Source organism: Charadrius vociferus, unplaced genomic scaffold, assembly GCF_000708025.1.
Source record: "Charadrius vociferus isolate BGI_N301 unplaced genomic scaffold, ASM70802v2 scaffold373, whole genome shotgun sequence".
NCBI classification, from domain to species: Eukaryota; Metazoa; Chordata; class Aves; order Charadriiformes; family Charadriidae; genus Charadrius; species Charadrius vociferus.
In genome coordinates, this window is record NW_009647681.1 from 58,213 (window position 1) to 78,397 (window position 20,185).

The 20,185-nt window shown below is 37.9% G+C and overlaps 1 protein-coding gene across 1 annotated transcript in view; it reads left to right on the top strand.

Annotated features, from left to right (window-relative positions):
- The window catches only part of CSNK1D (casein kinase 1, delta), a 25,017-nt gene extending 6,471 nt beyond the window's left edge, over positions 1-18,546 (top strand). The window contains exons 2-10 of the mRNA XM_009881259.1: positions 1-54; positions 4,420-4,530; positions 6,293-6,441; positions 6,946-7,174; positions 7,543-7,713; positions 9,320-9,468; positions 9,932-10,103; positions 10,462-10,601; positions 17,654-18,546. Of these exons, the coding sequence (XP_009879561.1) occupies positions 1-54; positions 4,420-4,530; positions 6,293-6,441; positions 6,946-7,174; positions 7,543-7,713; positions 9,320-9,468; positions 9,932-10,103; positions 10,462-10,601; positions 17,654-17,704 (1,226 nt within the window). The 3' untranslated portion in view covers positions 17,705-18,546. The remainder of the gene's footprint in view (positions 55-4,419; positions 4,531-6,292; positions 6,442-6,945; positions 7,175-7,542; positions 7,714-9,319; positions 9,469-9,931; positions 10,104-10,461; positions 10,602-17,653) is intronic.
- The last annotated feature ends 1,639 nt before the right edge of the window (positions 18,547-20,185 follow it).

Consider the following 20,185-nt stretch of genomic DNA (forward strand, 5'->3'; position numbering starts at 1 on the left):
GTTACCGGCTGGGCCGGAAGATCGGGAGCGGCTCCTTTGGGGACATCTACCTGGGTAAGGAGGGTGGCTCGCTGGGGACGAACGTGGCGGCTCTGTGGCTGTGGGGAGAACGTCGGGGGCCAGGCCGGGGTGGGCGCTGCGCGCTGCTGTGCCCGTTTCCAGCGCCGTCGAGGTTGGGCCGGGGGCAGCACCCGGGACCTCATTTCACCCCAGCTGGAGCTCAGGCTGCGCTGCTGTCCGAGAAATGCCCTTTGATATGAAGTACCTTGCTAGGGACACAGCAATAGCGATTTACTATTTCGTTGACATCATGTCCTAATTTGGACAGTTCGGAAATCGGAAATTCTGGCTTATTTAGCTGCCTCTTCCCATTGTTGTCTTGTGACCTTGGGCACCGTTAATCTTCTGATCTGTAAAATGGGGATAAGGGTATAAATCCTCTCATTTGAAAAAAGGGAAACGAAAAAACACCACGTTCAGAAAAATGTTTTGGGAATGAAATGTGCATCAGGGTTAAATATCACTGCAATGGACTAGGAAAAATTGCTGTCATAGGGATGTTTGTTTCTTTTGTGAGGCCTAAGAAAAAAACTACACGACTACGGATGACTAGGTGGCAGTTAAAAAAAATCTCTCGGATCCTTCAAAAAATCATCGTAGTTTGGCTATCCTGTTGCTCAAATGTTGCCCTAATGCCTTACTGTGTATATATTATTCTGCTACCGTTATTTCTGTGCAATTGTAAAGTTTGCAGGATTGGCATTGTCTTTGCCTGTCTGTTTATGTAGTTCTCTGTCATAACGTCTTAGTGCTTATGACAAACAGTGGTGGGTACAGGTTTTGAAAGCAAGTATTTTTAAAATACTCAAAACATTCTGCAAACTCTTAAAACGTAAGAAATGGGCTAAATCCAGTGAAATATGAATTTTATCTTTTGCCACGAAGAAACGAGTTTGAAAAAATTGGAAAATTGTGGTAACTTAGTAAAGCAAGTCAAAAAGGGAGGGAGGTGGAACTTGCAGGAGCTAAGGTACATTAACTGCATACGTCTGGAGGGTAAAAACAACGTCACTAGCTGATGTATGTGGTATGTTTTGGCAGTGTATGCAGTACGAGAGGTGTTTTTTCTTCCTAGACAGCAGTGCTTGATATTGCAGCACACAGCTGGCATTCCAAAATAATTTGTTGGCTAAAGCAGCTTGTTAGCAGATAATGAAATACTAATTATCTGTAATATAGATCATATACCTGATGAAAAATCGCGTGTTTCTGGCTGAAAGCACGTGGTTGTCTAGAGGCAGAGAAAATGATTCTTTTCTTCTGCAGTGCTTGCATAAAAGATTGAAGACTATTGTGAAAAAGATGGTGGTAACGCTTGTGCAAAAATCCTCTTAGCTACTGTTGGGATTTTGGGTCGAGATTAAGATAGCAGTTAGCATCTGAAAAAATCTTAGATGATTTGAGGAACTCCTACTTCAGCATTTGACTAATGCTATGGTAAATCAGTTTATATTATAGTATAAATTTAATGTGAAAGTAAAATAAACATTTTTTTATTTGTTAAAATGTATGTTTTACGTATACGTTTATGTGTACAGCCAACACCAGTAAAGTTGCACAGGAAATAATAACTCTCTGTATATTAGTACTGCTGCCATGCTGCATTTTGCACAAGAATTCCTCATCCTCAGTTTTTAACCTCTTCTTTTTATATCTTAAGTAGCCAGCATAGGTTTGCTTTTTAAGGCTTGCTGCAAATGTCATGCCTGAGCCAGGAACTAGCACAGAATTATATGCCTGAAAGATCCGGCTAATGGCATTGGTTTCTTTTTCCAGGGGAAATTACTGTCTCAAGAACCGAAGCCTTTTGTAGAGGACCATTTGGTTTGCCTATCATTATTGGGTAAAATGGAGGCACTTGAAATCTATGCTTTTTTGTGATAATGAAATGTTTTTTAAAAAATAATAATACCAAGTTTCTACTTGGTTGTTCAGACTGTACAGTAGGACATAAATGCCTTAAAATAACTTTTAAAATTCTTTCAGAAGTCAAAATTTTTAAGTGCTCGTGCCTTCTGGTAGCCCTTAGTAAATTTGTGGATTACCTCAATGTAGATTTCTGGCTTGGTTTTATTCTTTGAAAAGGAAGATTTGATTATTTTTGCCTGTTTCCAGTCCCCTTTTATGTTTTTAAATGCAACTATGAGAGCGTTGTAGGCATTGCAGAGTAGAGGGGAGGGACCCTCTTTCTTTTGATCAGTTCTTTGGAATATGGGGCCAATGACTCTGTTATTGTTCTTTCATAATCTCTCCTATTCTCCCTTGTACCTCAAAGTATGTCTTCTGGAATTTGGAATGGCCCCAGCTTTGCTTGTTTAGAATGGCAGGGTCTGTGGGCCAGGATTTTGAAAGGTAAGGCACTGTTGTAAATAAAAGAGTGTGGACAATTTAAAGAAAATAGAATTTAGGAATTTAGTGTACCTGCGTCTTTTGAAGTTACCGTCTGGAGGAAGATACAAAAGAAATGGATTCTCAGATACTCTAAATAGTATAAAAGATAGACAAGGGATGAGGGAGGGGATCAGAGTAAGCATTTGTTTTGTTGCTCAGTCCATGAGGTCGGATAGATATGAGTCACAGAGGCATTGCAGTTGCTGTGTTTTCATGATTTTTGCATTATTTATACATTTTTCTTGAGCCAGTTTCCAGTTGCTGCTACTGTGCTGTGACCAGAGTAGCAATTGGGTATCCTGCCACTTATTGTGCCAGTTACAAAGGAGTCCTATGAGACAGATATACGTACAGCCTTGTTTTTCTGTGTGTCTTCCAGTTGTTCACCTTGAGTTGTGCTTGTTGTACCTAGAGTGAGCTTCACATGGTTTGTTTTCTTAAGATGCACTTTGGAATGTCTAATAAATATCGACCCAGGTGTTCACTTGGAACAACTTACTGTACCAGTAATACCACCTTAATACTCATGTGTGCATGGACACAAAGAGACATTTTATTAACCTAAAGAAAAATGCATAGTCTTGTGTGAACTCGTAGTTCCTTGCGAAGTGATGAGTCGTGCCCATTTTGAGGTGTGGGGTATTAGCCTGTCTTTGTTAGCTTTGGTTAACCTTACTTTATAGGCAAAAAGCTATAAAGCACTGAAGTAGCTCCTTAATCTCAGTAACAAGATTTTGCAGTTGTAAGAGTTAGGCGAATACGTTAGCTCAGTACTCTGTAATGATCAAAGAAAAGCATATGGAAAAAAAAATAGGTAAGCAGAAAAAAATTATAATTGTGCATCTCTGTCTTAATTGCTTTTTGTGACTCTCAAAAGGGGCATTATGGAACTCAAAAAGGGCATATGGAAAAGGTACAGGTAAGTGAAATGGGGAATAATTAGGAGTAGATAAAAATTACTTCTGTACAAAGACTGACGAGTTTTTGAACTCTGAAAAGAGTTAAGGGAAAGTGAGGTACGGTAGAAGTCTATGAAATCCTGATCACTCTGGAGGGAGTGAGTAGAAAATGATTGTTTACTGTTTCTTTCCAAACAAAAACTAGCAGACTTCAAGTTAAGCTTTTAAGAGCCGGGATCAGAACAAACAGCAGGTGATACGCTTCATGTGATCCTAAACCATGAGGTAATGCAGAAAAGAGCAAGCCAAATTCTGAAAGTAGAGAGACTCGTCAATATGTCTAAAAACTGTCACACATCTCCTTTTGCCATTTCCTGTTTTCCTGTCGTTCCTAAGTTGCTTGGCTGTGACAGTATGTATGTTTTTGACTCAGTGTTTCTTTTTAAGAATGTCATTTTTTCCTTAGATACCTTTAAGCTTTGAAAGTGAACAGGTAAGCCAATTTTTGGGTCACTTGATTCCTGAAACAAGAATTTAATAAGATTTAAAAAGAGTTTTTTGAGAGGACAAATTCTTGGTTCTAGATAATCTGCCTCCCAACTGGATAAAATCATAATGTGTCAGAATACATCTGGAGTATGTTGAAATTTAGGGAAGTTGTAGTCTCTGCTTCCAAGGCAGGAGGAGGTGATCTGAATTCCTAGCATTTCTTAGGTTGGCAGGGATACGTGCCACACCTGTAAACACTCATTCTGAGCACTTCTACCACAAACTGGAAGTGGAAAGACACCCCTCAGAAGTTTCATTTGTATTTTTTTTTGAATGGGATAGCAGCAGTTTCTGGCTTCCTGTGCTACAGCGTCTAATAGTTGTCTCTTAAACTGCTACTCTGTTGGAGACAATCTGTAAGACTTCAGAAGAATTTTTAGATAATCGTGGTTGAAAGAACTTTATCTCTGGATGTTTGTCATTGAGTAGTTTGTCAATATTTGCTTTTTTTCAGTCTTGACAAAGGAAATGCATCTTAAAAAAATATTTTGACCAATGTTTTAAATTACTCTGTTTTTAGGAACTGATATTGCTGCTGGAGAGGAGGTTGCAATTAAGTTGGAATGCGTGAAAACCAAACATCCTCAGCTCCACATCGAGAGTAAAATCTACAAAATGATGCAGGGTGGAGGCAAGCAAATGATCTTTCTTCTTCAGAGGCTTAACTGTTTGTATGTCTGATGTATCTGCCACCTGGAAGTATTTAATGGTTAAGATCTCTTTTGACATACAAGGAGAAGGTGGGAAAGGTGGCTGCAAGCAATGTAGAGTAGCTGTTCCAAATCCATGGCTACCAAACTGCATGATAACCACCAAGATGCTACAATGCTGCACATGGTCCCAGAATATTAAAATGTGAAAACCTTGAGCAATGTGGAACAAAGTTTGGTCCCATCTGGCAGTACACTGATTGATTTTTGTTTCTCGTGGGTCAGTGAAAGATGGTAACCACTGTTCTGGAGTGTGTAACCTGACTTGTTTATTATAGTAGCACAGTTCTAAAATTAGTAAATTCAGGTTAATTTTTATTATATATGTTAGCATTCTTTCTTCTGAACTAAAAATACTTCCTTGCTATGGGAATTCTAAGACAAAATGGCATTAGTAGTAGAGAACGGCAGTGAAGCAACTTCGTACTTACTGCGTGGTACTCTGCTAGGATAACTCACTCAAATATCTTGGAATTCTGCAAGTGTAAGATTCCCGTGTAGTTCTGGGACGTAAACTCAGCGTAGTTAAGTTTTGCTTTTGTTTCATAGTCCCTTGAGTTCTTCCTAGATGAGGCTTTACTTCACATAAAGACTATATTCCACACTGTGCCTCAAATGCAAATCACAGTAATCATACATCTAGGAATGGATGATAACGTGTATTTGCATTTAGTTACTTTTTAATTCCTGCCTCATTCACTTGCCACCTGTGTGTAACCTGAGCATCCTTTATAGAGTAAAATGCTTCCTTTACAGCCTTAAGGCTGTGATGGTGTGTTCCTTCTGAGGATGGATGCTGTGGAGGCAGGGGGCAGAAGGTTAAGTTTCCGTCTGAATAAGTGTTTCTCTGTGAAGGGAATTCAGGAAAAAATAATGCATATCAAGTGAAGTTAAAAGTTTAAAATGGCTGAATTATACCGTTTCACTTTCAAAATGTATACAATTAACTCAAAGTAAAGGTATTTGAAATTCTGAATAAGGCTACCTACATACAGGTTTAATAGAAAAATTTTGAGCAATTCTGTAGTTCTGTGTGAAATAACTTTCCTAGGTTTCTCCATAAAGCGGGGCTAATTTTAGCGCTCTCAAGCGTCTTATAAACAGTGCGACTTTGGTAGAGATTTACCAAACAGCAAATGCAGTGGAACTAGAGGAATGACAAATGTATGAAGCAAGGGTGAAAATTCATTGCAAATTGAAATAGAAGAGAGAGGTATTTTACAGGGATTTTGTAGGCTTTGAAACTAAAAGAAGTTAATTTCTAAGACCTTCTTCAGCAGTAATATTTAGTGATTTGTCAGTGTCTATTTTCAGACTTCCAGTTTGCTCCTTGTGGCCATCTGGGAGACTACATGAGTATTAAAACTTGTAAAATGCTTAAGGTTCAAATCCAGTAAAACCAGTAAATACTTCAAAGTTACAAGCTAAGTGCAAAGACTGGGAAGTTTCTGGGGAAGAGGAAAAAGGCTATTTTTAGACCTCTGTTGCTGTAATTTTATATTGGTTCTGCTGTGAAATTATCAAGATTTTCATTTTAGAATGGCTGAAAGCATAAAATATTAAGCTTCACTGTAAATACAAACATTCATAGTAATGACCTTCTTAGAGAGCCTTGAAGATTTGTGTGTATGAAATGTATAAATCAAATTGTTATGGTGAATAAACTGTTTCCTTTTTTTCTAGTGGGTATTCCCACAATTAAGTGGTGTGGAGCTGAAGGGGACTACAACGTAATGGTGATGGAACTGTTGGGACCGAGTCTTGAAGATCTCTTCAATTTTTGTTCAAGGAAATTTAGTCTCAAGACAGTCCTGTTACTCGCTGACCAAATGGTAGGAAACTGCTTTGTTGATCTTGATAGTGCAGTATGTTGGGATATTAAAATTCCTTGAGAGATCGTAACTAATTACGTTTTCTTTTTCTGTAATTCAGAGGTGAATAGGCTGTATCATTAGAGAAAAGACTCAAAAATAGTTGTTTTTCTGTAAATATAAAGTGTCGCAACAAAAGTTGCTACAAAGTCTTAATTTGATTTTTAAAAACTGGGCCTGTGCTGTTTGCCAACCAGGTGTTACACTGCTCGAAGACAAATAAATTCCCCAAGAAAGTTTTTGGAAACAAATGCGAAATACACAGGGAAAGAAAAAGGAAAGAGCTGGAGAGAAGGCTTGTCTGTCTTGTCTTCTAGGTTATGTTCTGTTTAATGCCCTTACATTTTACAATAAAAAGTTTCTTTACCTCTTTTATCATTACAACAGTTTTGCTAGTGTTTTTATGCGAAAAAAGGTATATACCCAGTCTCTTGATGATGATTTTTTTTTTTTCTCTGTATTTAGATTAGTCGGATTGAATATATTCACTCTAAGAACTTTATCCACCGAGATGTGAAGCCAGATAACTTCTTAATGGGCCTGGGGAAGAAAGGCAATCTGGTCTACATAATAGACTTTGGATTAGCAAAGAAGTATCGAGATGCTCGAACTCACCAACATATTCCGTATCGTGAAAATAAAAACTTAACAGGAACTGCCCGTTATGCATCCATCAACACTCACCTTGGAATTGGTGAGCTGGGGAAAGCAATAAATAGAAATAGTGTCAAGGCACATAATTTTAGTGCAAGTAGATGTTGCTTTATGGAGGCACAGAAGACAATCTCCTTAGTTCTGGCACTAGCAGTGCAGCATGCTTGGCTTTGTATCTCTTGATTGGGTGGGATTTGGTCACTTTGTAATTCTCAGGAATTAGCACGTTTTTTAATAACTGCAAGGGTGATAGGTCTTTTCTTGTACTGGATGAGTTTATTATGGGCATAGTAACTCTCAGCTATCTCTTGTTTTTCTAAGGGTTTTTGTTACAGTCTTGTTGCACAGTCTTTTGTTTTTCCAGTAGAAGATGAAACCTAATGACTCCACTTTTTTATGCTGTTGTAGAGCAATCTCGCAGAGATGACTTGGAGTCCTTGGGCTATGTACTGATGTATTTTAACCTGGGCTCCCTCCCCTGGCAGGGACTGAAAGCAGCAACAAAGAGGCAGAAATACGAACGTATCAGTGAAAAGAAAATGTCTACACCCATTGAGGTTTTGTGTAAAGGATATCCTTGTAAGTTACTCTTACGTGGCACTAGGCCTACAGGTTTGCGTTATAGTGGTATTTCTTTTTTCTTTACATTGAATTCTACCAGTCTTTTTTATTTCTCTCTCTCTCTCTCTCTCCCCCTGTACCCGCCATGATTGGACACGTCCATGATAAAGATACTGTGCTTTCAAGAGTGGGATCTTTGTGATCATAGACCATTTCTATTTATCCCATGTCTTAACTATTAATAAACAATCATTGTGGTGCCCTTGAGTTGAAGGGTAGCTTGGTACATCTGATTTGCGCTGTATTGTGTGTGCATGCGTTTATGCTGGCTGGATAACTCTAACAAACAAATAGTTTCTTAAAAAGCTATGTTTCTTCGTATGTGTGGGTACTGATTCTTGGATGAATTGGATTGTGTAGTCAGATGCACCTCTTACCTATTGCAGTTGTTTCACTTGGGAATTGTCATTGCAGGTTCACCTAGTTTGGCCTGTTGATGGTCAGCATCCATGACAGGCATAAGAAATCCACCTGTATCCTAGCATCATGCCTCAAAGCTGTTCTGTTTCTCAATTGGGTATTTACACCATAATAATAACTAGGCATTTTTGAGCCCTGAAAAATGATACTTAAATCTGTTCTAAAACTTGTTAAAATTAGCTGCCGTCAGGGAATATTGTTGATCTTTCATTAATAGATCTGTCTCTTTTCATTAATAGATCTGTCTCTGTTCTTTCCACGCTCTTGGCTTCAGCAGCTAGGTACAATAATGAGAACTATAGTTTTTGTTAGGGTTGTATGAAAACTTACTGTCTTCGATTTGTTTCAAATGGCACTTCATACGTGTTCCTTTACATTCATTAACTGTTTTTTCTCTGGGGTTAACAGGCAGGCAAGACTAAACAAGTTTTCTTGTGCTGTTTGTTAGGATTTCTTTCTTAATGTAGATTATTAATATATTATTTCAGCCAAAAAGACCTGAACTCAAAAGCTGGTATTTTGATACTGCTGTTTTCTCTGGCACATTGAATTCACAATGATACTATTTTTTTTGCTGTGTAACTAGTATTTTGTGTGCCAGATAAATCAGGTATTCAGATTATTGCAAATCTAAAATTGTAGCGTGACTTACATTGGGAAATTTATATGGGTCTCCTAGCTTTTGCATGTTTTGTGAGGTAGCAGACATAAAGCTTTATGTGACTTTACAACAAAGAGATGCTATTTCATGTTCTGCAATAAATTGCATTTAAATATATTCAATGCAAAGAAAGGCAAAATATGTTCTTTGCTCAACTGTAGTTTTAAACTTTTCCTCCCCCTCAAACTGTTGGTTAAAGAACTTTAATATTGGGTCCTCTCTGCTGTTGAAAAATTAGATCTTTGCCTACTCTGTGGTAGACAAATAATTTCCTTTTCAGGGCTGACTTGATAAATGGGCCATAGTGTCGCCTGCAGTAGATTTCTGGTATTAGGTCATTATTCTTTTTCTTATGTTCAGGAGATTCCCTATTTTTTGGGTTTGGGGTGGTTGTGGGTTTTTTTTTTGTGTGTGTGTGTGATTCAGAATTATAAAAAGCGAATGTGAAGCTGAAGGTAAAAAACAGGCTTTCTTTTATTACAGCTGAATTTGCCACATACTTGAATTTCTGCCGTTCTTTGCGTTTTGATGACAAACCAGACTATTCCTATCTAAGGCAATTATTCAGAAACCTCTTCCACCGACAAGGATTCTCATATGACTACGTGTTTGACTGGAACATGCTGAAATTTGTGAGTAGCTGACACAGCTTTCTAAAACTTTTTTTTTTTTTCTTTTTATGGTATTTTTTTACTACATTGTCAGTTTTGAGTATCTTAACTGATACTGTAAGATTGTCTTGCCTTTTTCCTCCTGGAAACTCTATTGTCTAGGAAGAAAGATCAGGAAATTAGGAAAGGCAGGAGATACAGGAGCCATGAGATGGCTGTTGAATGAGTTGATGACAACTAAGTTGAAGTTACAGAGTTTTAAACGTGTGGGGCTTCTGAGACACTTCTGTCAGGGCAGTCGCCATGCTAGGTTGTGGAATTACTATTTTCTCCCACCTTGATCTTCAGCTGTTGAGGAGGAGTCTAATGCCCTAGCAAACTTCAGTTCCCGGGTTGTCCACTTCTTTATTGTCAGTATTTTTATCTGGATATATATTTGTAAACTCAATAATCCCCCAAGTTGTTCACTAGTCTTGACCCGTAGGGTGCAAGCAGAGCAGCTGAAGATGCTGAACGTGAAAGGCGAGAACGAGAGGAAAGATTGAGACATACACGAAACCCAGCTGTGCGTGGATTACCCTCCACTGCTTCGGGCAGGCTGAGAGGAACGCAAGATGTAGCTCCTCCTACTCCTCTTACCCCAACTTCACATGCTGGTAAGTAAGGAAATACCTGGATAGACACACCTTGTAGACTACTCTAATTTGTAGTTTATTCCTGGTCATTGGAAATTTTAAATTAGAATTAGGATACCTGAATGGTATTTGTCTGTGGTCGGGGTTTGGGTTTTTTTGTTTGTTTTTTCTCCCCCTTGCTTTTCAGTGCATTGTAGGTAGTTGTAAACACTCATTACCTGCCAGTTGCTACTGAGATTTCTGTGAATGTAAAACAGCGGCCTTGATTTCTCTTGTTTGACTCTGGATTTTTTATATGCAAACGAGAGTGTAATTTTTCCAGTGACCACGTTATAATCCTATTTCTTGTTATGAGAGTCTAATGCAGTTTTTCTCACAGCGAACACCTCTCCTCGGCCAGTATCTGGTATGGAACGAGAAAGGAAAGTGAGTATGAGATTGCATCGTGGTGCCCCAGTCAATATCTCATCGTCTGACTTAACAGGCCGACAAGATACCTCTCGCATGTCAACTTCGCAGGTAAAAAAGGCTTCTGTGTAATGGAAAAATGAGGGTGATTTGATAAAGTTAATTTGCCAAAAGAACATACCAACTAATTGATGTGATTTCATGCTGATTTTGCAGATGATGCTGGCTTGTATAAATACTTGACATTTTAACTGAATGTTTGTGATGTGGCTGTAGACTCCCGTAAAGAAAAACATTTTTTTTACCTTGGCAGCAATAAGCATAAGATACTCAAGGTAATACAGAGTCAATGGTGTACTAGATGATGCTAAATCCTAGAGATACAGCATTTTTACCTACTATTATGGTGTTTAGCTCCTTTGCTTACTGAACTTCTGTTATCATCTGTTATCAATGAGGAAGCAGAGTAAGTTAGAGGCAGTTGGGAGTCATGTTTCCAAATCAACAGAGAAAAGAATACTGGTGCAGAATAGACAAGAAATAGTTGGTGAAGAACAGAAAAGTGCAAAAGTGAAGAAACGTTGTAGTGTTGTACTGTAATTCAGAGCAGATAAGCAGATATGTGGTTGATGGATAGGTCACAGAAGGCTGATTTGAAGAGGATGGCAGGAGTATGAATGATACAGTGATTCATAGCCATAGTCAGCACTGAAATCATCCTCATTGGTCACGGTGACTTAGCAAAGATATTTTAGGAATGCTTCTTTTTTAAGACTCGCAAACAATGTTTAAATTTATTTTTAACTGTTTATGCTATAGCTGAAACATTCCTTTTCAGGGTATTCACACAGACTTGTCTTAAGTAGTGTGTGGCCTGCCTTGGTACAGTTTACCTTCAGTCTTACCTACAGAATGGGCCTACTATAGGCATACTGCAACATTACTGAGAGAGCAGTATGTTATGGGGACTGGTGCAGTCACCTACGGGTTTTTCCATCATGGCTCAATGCTGTGCTGGAGTTCTAACTATGTAATTTTTGCCGTGGACTCATTTTATGCCTCATTGCCAGAGCATATTGATAAAAATAACTCAATTCCTTTTGACTTCATCATTTAATTGGCAGAATTAATTATTTTGGATAATACGTGTTCTTATATATAAAATCATACTGCTAGAGGGAGCGCTCTTTTAGATGGAGGCCAGATGGGTATTTCTAATGAAGACAGGGTGAACTGGATTGGAGAAACAATACTGCTGTAACAAAAGGGAGGTGGAATTTTTGGGGTATGTTTTCAGCTGAATGAATTGTTTCACCACATAGTTGCACAAATGTTTGTGCTTGCACATGAATGGTTCAGGAGCAAAAATGACTGGACGAGAATAGGAGACAGGCGAGGTTTTCTGTGTTGGCTTTGGTGGCGATTTTGGCCAGCTTAAATTGTTCACTGAACTACAACTCTTGCCACCAGAAATTCTTATGTTGAAGTATTTTATGGCTGAAATCTGTAAACAGTGTGTAAACAGAGAAGGTAGAACTGTGCATAGTTATGGATCTTGTAAATATGCATAAATACCTGATAGAAGACTGTAAAGAAGGTGCAGCCAGACTCTGCTCAGCGATATCCAGTGAGTGGACAACGACAGTGGGCGCAAATTGAAATATAAGAAATTCCATTTAGACATAAGAAAAAACTTTTTTACTATGAGGGTGGGCAATGACTGGAACTGGTTGTCTTAAGAAGTTGTGGAGTCTCCCTCTTCCAAATTACTCGGAACCCAATTGGACACGGTCCTGAGCGGTCTGCTCTAGTTGACTGTGCTTTGGGTAATGGGATTGGACTCCAAGGGTTGTTTCTGACCTCAGCTGTTCTGTGAGGCTGTGGCACCGACTTCCCCCTGCACGTTTACTGAAATTTAAGGATGGATTCCTGGTAAAGTGTGTATGCCCAGGGTTTGTCTCTGGTATTCTGAGCAAATCTCAGATGCTTTATCTCTGTTACCAGTCTGATAAATAATTAATGGGAGTAACAGAAATAAATGCAGTGATGTTACTTGCCTGTGTTAGAAGAGAGCATATCTTTAATTTTTTTGCTGTGTTGCCGACATGTAGCTCAGCGTGCATGTGACACTTTTCTAAATGTTGTAAGGTACAAGTAATCCAGGTGGGTTTGCAGATACATTTTGGTTTTGCCTGACTTGTAAAATGGGAGTACTCTGAGATTGTGTCGGGCTGTGAGTTCTTTTGAGTGATGTTTGAATATCCAGGAGTGTAATTTGTGGTGTGGGCCAACAGTACACTCTGGCTTAATGGCACGTTTTCATATCCAGCCTTTTTAACGCTCTGCTCCAAGCATGGGATCACTGGGTTGACATCTTCACAATCCCAATAGCAGCCTAGTTGTGATCTTCTCTGAGTTTGTTAGAATTAATCATTCATCGTCTGTTGTCTTCATTTAGTTCTTATCAAGTCAGTGAACCACTGCTGGTCTCCACTCATGGTGACTGAATAACAGTGTGCAACTGTAGTGTAATTTAAACAGCTTCCCATGGGCCTCTCAGATTTGGAAGACAAGAGAGATTTACTTAAACTTTACCTTATAACACTTCCCCTTGAGCCTGTTAGAGAAAATTTACTTTATACTTTCCCAGTTTTTGCTTACTCTGTAGCAGGCAAGATGGCTCAAGTTGCAAGTTTTTATAGCTTATGCTCTTACTGTCTTGATAACATTAAAGTAATTCTTCCATAATCAAAATTTATCCTTAGATGTTAACCAGGTTACTGGTTAAAGCTATGGGTTTCCCATTGTCTTTATAACTTGTTCTTAGTCAGGAAAATCCAAAGTATTGAACTCGCACAGCAAGGTTATTAACGAGAATTTTGATTGGCTAGGTGTAAGAATATAGAAAATCATCCATACCGCTTCTTATCAGGCGAACAGTAAAGAACAGCAGCTGTTTCTCCATGCCCGTTCCAAATGCGTTAGTTTCCTTTTTAAGTCTTAGGTAAGTACGCTACCACTGTTCCTTTTCCAGGAAGTGCTTGGACCATACTCCTAGTAGAAGACAGCTTTTAAAGTTTGCTGTGCAGATCTACAGATGTCTTATGTTAAGAACTACATTTGTAAGAGTTGATATTTACGTTGATAAATTAGTTTTGTTGCTTTATTTTATTTGGATGCCTTGGTTTGCTGCATCTGTAATTTCCACCTCTCATCATCTAGAGGAAGGGCTACTGCTTGTTAAACTCTGGGCAGTGGAAATGTGCAGAGGTTACTCAAAGAAATAATGAAGCTACGTAGCTCTACGTAGAGTTCTTAAAGACGATTCCACATTTTTATCTTTCTTTTTTTCCAAAATGAGTTCTAATCAGTTCAGACTGAAACTGAAAAGTAAGGCTGGGAATGTAGATAATACAAACCAAAATTCTTTTATGTAAAATAGGTCTTCTCAGAGAAATTTAACAGTCATGGGAAAATGGTAATTGGTAAGGACAGCAAAACAGATGTCATGTATATTCCCCACCTCCAAGGTATGGTCCACATAGTACCTAAATCATTCTCATTAGAAAGAATAGCACATTGTAACACTAAGTAACAAGTGTTCATTGGAGTAATTAGCATGCCTTCGAAACCGTTCCTGAAACTTCAGTGTTTCTAATGAAATGACGTAAATTCTAGGGTGCAGGTTACTCAGTACTTTTCTCAGTTATATGGAAGTAAATGCAACAGCTAAAAACCTGCAAGTTTTTCAGATGTTTGACTGCAGTAAATGTCAATGAGAGCTGAGCAGTCAGGTAAAGCCTATTCAAATAAAATGTGTATTACTGCAGTATGCCAAACCCTGATTAGGGTGGAGTAGAGCCCATTGTCTTATATGTGGGAACTTTATCTGTGGTAAACGATGACTGAGGAGGTTTTAGGTGTAATGTTGGAGAGGTTAGTGTGATATCATAATGAAAGGGCATAATTTCATCCTTGAATCTTATTGTATGATACACTAATGAACAGAAACTGAGAGGTTATTTCATGTCATTAATGAGACAGATGCTGGAATATTATGCTTAGTTCACTTCTCGGTATCTTAAATTGTTGGAAAACTGTAGCACAAAGAAGAGCCATAAAAATTTACTTTGGGGAAACAGACTGTACAATGCAAGAATTTCAAATCAGCATCTTTCTGTTTGTCTGAAAGGTAAGAGGTCATCTTGAGTTAGTTGGTGTAGTATTTTAGAGACAATTATTTTAATAGGAACTGACATTTATGCAGAAAACGTATGTGAAGAACCTATTGCTTAGAATTAAAACCACTTGCATTTAAAGAAGAGTGAAACAGAAATCTATGTGAAGGAAGTTAGCCACTGAACTAGAAGTAGTAGATCATCTGTCCCCTTTGCCTTTGCATCAAAACTGGATTCATTTCTAGGTGGTGTATTCAGGTCTAAAGCAAGCCTAAACTACAAGTCTCTGTGCAATGAAGAGCTGTGATCTGTGCTGGACAGAAAATCATATCAGCTGTTAAAAGATCCTTCTGCTTTTGAGCTCTATGAGTGAACTGTTCGCTAAGTCTCCTTTACATAGTCAGTCTTTAAACATTGAGAAACATAGTAAAGGAGGTCATGAGTATTCCAGTAAACACTACTTTGAATCAGTTCTGTCTGTCCACGTTGCACAGACTGCATCCCGAAAGCAGTGGTCACCTCAAGAGTCTAGTTGTGGGTGAGTAGCCTTCATTTCCTTTCACAGAAGGTTCAATCCGGCTGCTCATGGTATACTGTAAGTTGTTTAATTTTATTTTTTTTTCAGAATGTAGCATTTTCAGCACCCAACAGTCAAAGCTGTGCATGATTCCTACTGGTAATAGAGGTATTCTCACCATAGTTGGAAGAAAAGATTGGAATGCTGCACAAAGCAATACTTGATTAAGTCTCTTTGACAGGAGAAGTTTTTAGGAGACTGTAGCCAACGCTGGCATTGAACAACTTAAGTGTTGGGCCGCTTCCCTAGGGAAGAAGCTACATACTTCCAATGCCTCTGCATTTTCCATCTCCTCATGGGCAAATCTTTCTCCATATATCCATCTTAATAGGCATCACACTCTGCATTGTTCTTCTGACTCTGTCAGCTTTCTTTGAGTCTGAAATCGGAGTTCCTCAACAGATACATTTGCTACTGCAAGTTTAGGTTGGATATTTGTTAGACATCTTTATATATTGGGGCAGTGGAACTGTTACAAATTGCTGTCTTTTCCCCTACCTCAGAATAGCATTCCTTTCGAACACCATGGCAAGTAGCTGCTCGTCTACTTTCGTTGGAAGGCAGCACTGGGTGAGTGCTTCTCATTAGACACCAAAACTTTGGATGGGGTGGGGAAAAAAGTCCTTGGAAACATCCGACTTTGCTTCTTCTCCTCACATTATCTCATAGATGTACCTGTGCCTTCCGGTCAGATGCTTGATGGAGCATTGTTTTTTCTCTGACTTAAAAGTAAATGTCCTTCCAAAAGTTGAATTATTGCTGCTGTTCCTCTTGGACTCTTAAGCAGAATTGACAAAAATAGTGATTTAAAAAGTCCCTAAAATCATTCAAGCATCAACAATAAAATTAAATAACCAAGTCTAAATTTTAGCTGTTTGAGAATTGCATGTCTTTCCAGGGATGTTCATGCTGCAGTGTGTCATCCATTCAAAAACAGATCTGCTTCAGAATCGTAAAATCAAAATACTTGAATGAAGACTCAATTGACTATATTACTCAAATGAGGCTCTGTCTTGTCGTGAATGGAATGTTCTACTACAGCCGTATCCATTTTTCACTGGTTTATATTCTTCTCCACTCCTTATGAGCTGTCATTTTAAAAATAGTCAGATCTATTCAGATCTGTATTTTAAAAATGTTCACGTACTAATAAGAATAGTTTGAACATGAGCATCTCAGGGGTAGGCAGACTTGGATTTGGGTAATAAGGACTCCTTTCCACTTTTCAGTGCAGTAGTAGTTTCTGCCTTTCTGTGTGCAGCTTTTGGCTTTTTAGTCTGTTCTGCTTTTGGCAATAACAGGTTTCATCAGGGAAGTAACAAGTTTCAGTTGGAATCTGAACCTTGATGACTGAAGGATGCTTTCTTACATATTTCAGGAGCTTCTTTGCTTTGCTTCTTATTAAAAAAGGCTGTGAAATTTTTCTGTTCCTTAAGAAATTCTGTTGTATAACTCTGTCTGCTGCTTCACTTTCTTTATAAAGCCTAAGCTTGCACTAATCCCTGTATCTCTAGTTGGTGAAGAATCCTGCTATTCCTCTTCTGTTTTCTCCTTCTGCTTTGTGTGCTTGGCTGACTGTGCACAAGCTGCTTCGTGAACAGTTTGTAACCTTAAAAAGATCCAACTGTAAATGGCAGCTTAGCATTTTTAAGTCCAATTGTCAGACCTTGGTCAAAAATAAAAATAATAATTAAAAAAAAAAAAAGGCAAACCTGAAGCTTTACATTGGAAAGCTGGTGTGCGGGAGACATGCAGATTCTGGTCTGCTTAGGGTTGTGTCTGCATTGGTTGGCCGTTACTGTCTGCCTTACTATTTGTAGCTGTTTACAACTGAAATTAATACTGAATACTGATTCAGCTACTTAGACATTTCTTGCTTCTTAAGTTGCAGTGATGTGTGGTTGTTTTTCACTTTCACAGTGAAAGTGTTGCTGAAATAATGTTACACTGTTACTGAAATAGGTCAAGCTATGGAAATCAACGAAGTGTCTTTTAACACAACGTCCCATGAAAAATGAAAATCATTGAAAAGAATTATTTTTTTTTATCCTCTTATTGGGATTTTTTTTTTTCCAAACTTGATTATTCATTGAGTCTATTTCTACACATTGGTAGTGTTTTCATCTGGTTTGTTCTTTCTTCTGTGCATGTTTATGCTCTGTTTACTTTTCTTCAAAACATCCCCTCTGGCTGGAAAGGTGAATTTTCCATGTTAACTTCTAATAAAGGAGGAAAATACAGGGAACTTCGTGTAGCTACAGGTGGGTGCGAAACATTGTATAGCTCATTGGATTTTAAATTCACACACTTACTTTTGGCAATTAATTATTTAAAAGTACATTGAGAGCCACTTGTATGTTAACTGGAAGGATATGTGCTGATCTTGTTTTGTTTTTTGGCTTTGGTAGATTCCTGCTCGGGTAACTACCAGTGTTCTCCAGTCTGCTGTGCACCGATGAAAATTATTTTGCCATGGAGGGCAGATAATGCATGGCTGATCTCCTATGTTACCAATGGCTTTACTAGCAAAAATACACTGAACTAGAGCGGAAACATTACAATTGGAGTTCTCCATGTGACTTAGGCACTTGGAGGAACATGGACAGACTCCAGCAGCTGCCATGGATGCTTTTGCCAGAAACCCAATGACCTTAAGAGAACCCTGTGGTTACAGGGCTGGAAAAGAAAGATGGTTTACAGAGTTGACCGCCTGTTATTGGATGGCCATTTCAGTTTTCCCTCCACAGGCGGCAGACTTTACCCCCTTTTTATTATTCTACTGTAACTATAAATCTTTTACTTGGTTTAAGAAAGTTTTTGTATCATTTTGCTAAAATTATTGGCTTAATTCTCTGTAAAGAACTCTTGCTTTTGTCTGATTTAAAATTGTAGAATATAAACAAACCTAAACTAAAGAATGACTTGAAATTTCTTGTTTAAAAAATTTAGTCTGGCAGGGAACATGTAAATGAATCAAAACCATCTGACTTTATTTAAACTGTTTACTTATTTGTATGGTCCCATTCTGACTGAGACGGTTTTCTCATGAAATTTTAAAAACTGTTAGAATTTTACTTTGCTGTTTGCTGTCTTCATTCACACTTAACATATAACTTTCCGTGTAACACAAAGGAATTTTTAATACTTGTTCTTTTTCATAAAAGAGGAAGACTAAATACCCTGCTGGAGAGTCTCAGTATAGTAGAGATGGTGATACTGGATTTCTTTCTTTGTGAAGAAAATGAAGGACAAAGTGAGAGACTCTGGCATTTGAGGAATTTAGAATTTGAAAGCTTGTCCTATCTCTCTGCTTAGGTTGGGTAAATGGATAGTTTCAAACGTCATCTTTATTGGTAAAATTTTATTTCCTGCACTCTGAGGCTGGTTAGCTTCGAGGGTATTGCAAGTGGAAAATGGACATTGCTACTGAGTCTTCAGTGATTTTGCACATTTCATTCAGCACCTACATGCTTAAAAATAAATAAATAAATTGATTCAGGCCTTCTGTTTCATGCCAAGACTCAAAAAAGGAATTCTTAAAAAAAACAAACCAAAACAAAACCCCAACAACCTATTCTTGCTGTGAAATTCTGAGAATTTTTACAATTCAGGCGCATACCATATTTAATTCTTAACTGTATTCAACCTGAGTATGCCCAGAATCATTAGCTAGGAATGAGTGACTCAACATGCTTAGGTTGTCCAAAAAACTGATGCAGGTGGTGTTAGCACCTGTTGGTTATAGAATATGGGGGATTCTTCATATGGTTTGTTACTGTAAACTGTCTCATAAAATAAAAGTAAGTATTCTGTTCTCGCAGTACTTAGAACAGTATCAGAAGTACTGTTTATACTAATATGACTGAAGTAATGGGAAATTCTATGTTAGAAATGATAGTATATACAGAGATTTTGTTTGAACAGTTAGGTACTTTGAGAATTTTTTCCCTGCTTGAAAGCAAATTTTTTTAAAGGCATATTGGTCGTCAAAGTTTTATGAAGAGTAATTTTTATTGTTTTGGTGTTTACAAATTCTTTTTTGCCCCTCTCAAATGTCCATGTCTTAAGTATTAGTCACTCTTCTTTGGATGTTTTTAGAACATTAGCGACTTGCCTGTATGTACTCTGGGTCTGACTGGGACGCCTGTGTTTGGGGAGAGTATAGTGGAAAAGCTTAAGAGTTTGATCCATGGATAAGTTTGCATAAGAGAATTATTTCCTCAGTTACTATAAACTTCAGTATTTTAGGCATGTGCACTACCATTTGAACAGTTTTACACTTCACTGTGCTTTCCTTGTAAATATCTGTGGTTAATAATGTACTGTTAGAGGGACTTACAAAGGCAGCCTCTTTATTCTCTCTGTATCTGGAATATTAGATTGCTGTACTCTACTTAAAAGTTGACTGCAGACTTCTAGAATTGTACTCACGTGTGGGCAATTTTTGTCCTTCATAATAGTTAAATTCCATCATGCAGAAAATAGTTAGACTGTCTATATAAACCTGTGTATTGGAAACCAGTATCTCAGAGCACTTCATTTGTACTACCACTGTATTTGTGTACTTTGACAATTGTGTAAATACATTCATAATAACTTCTTCTTTGGTGTAACTTACTTACTTACTTACAATGAATCAATGAATCCTTACTCTTTACTTGGTGTAACTTCTCTCTCTCTCTCTCTTTTTTTTTTTTTTTTTTTTTTTTTTTTAAGGGGTTTCTGTACCTACAAAGAGCTTTGTCAGTTGCAAACATTTGAAAACATTGTCCTGGTACTAAAACTTTCACTGAAGGATTTTGGTAGTCATGGTCAGAGTGCAGCAGTTGGGGTATACAGGAAGAAAGAGAAGGCATTCATTGCTTTGCTTGCAGAAAGCTTGTCTCTTGTCTCTTTAAAGGTAAATGGTTTTTGTTTGAATATTGCTTCTTTTCCAGAAG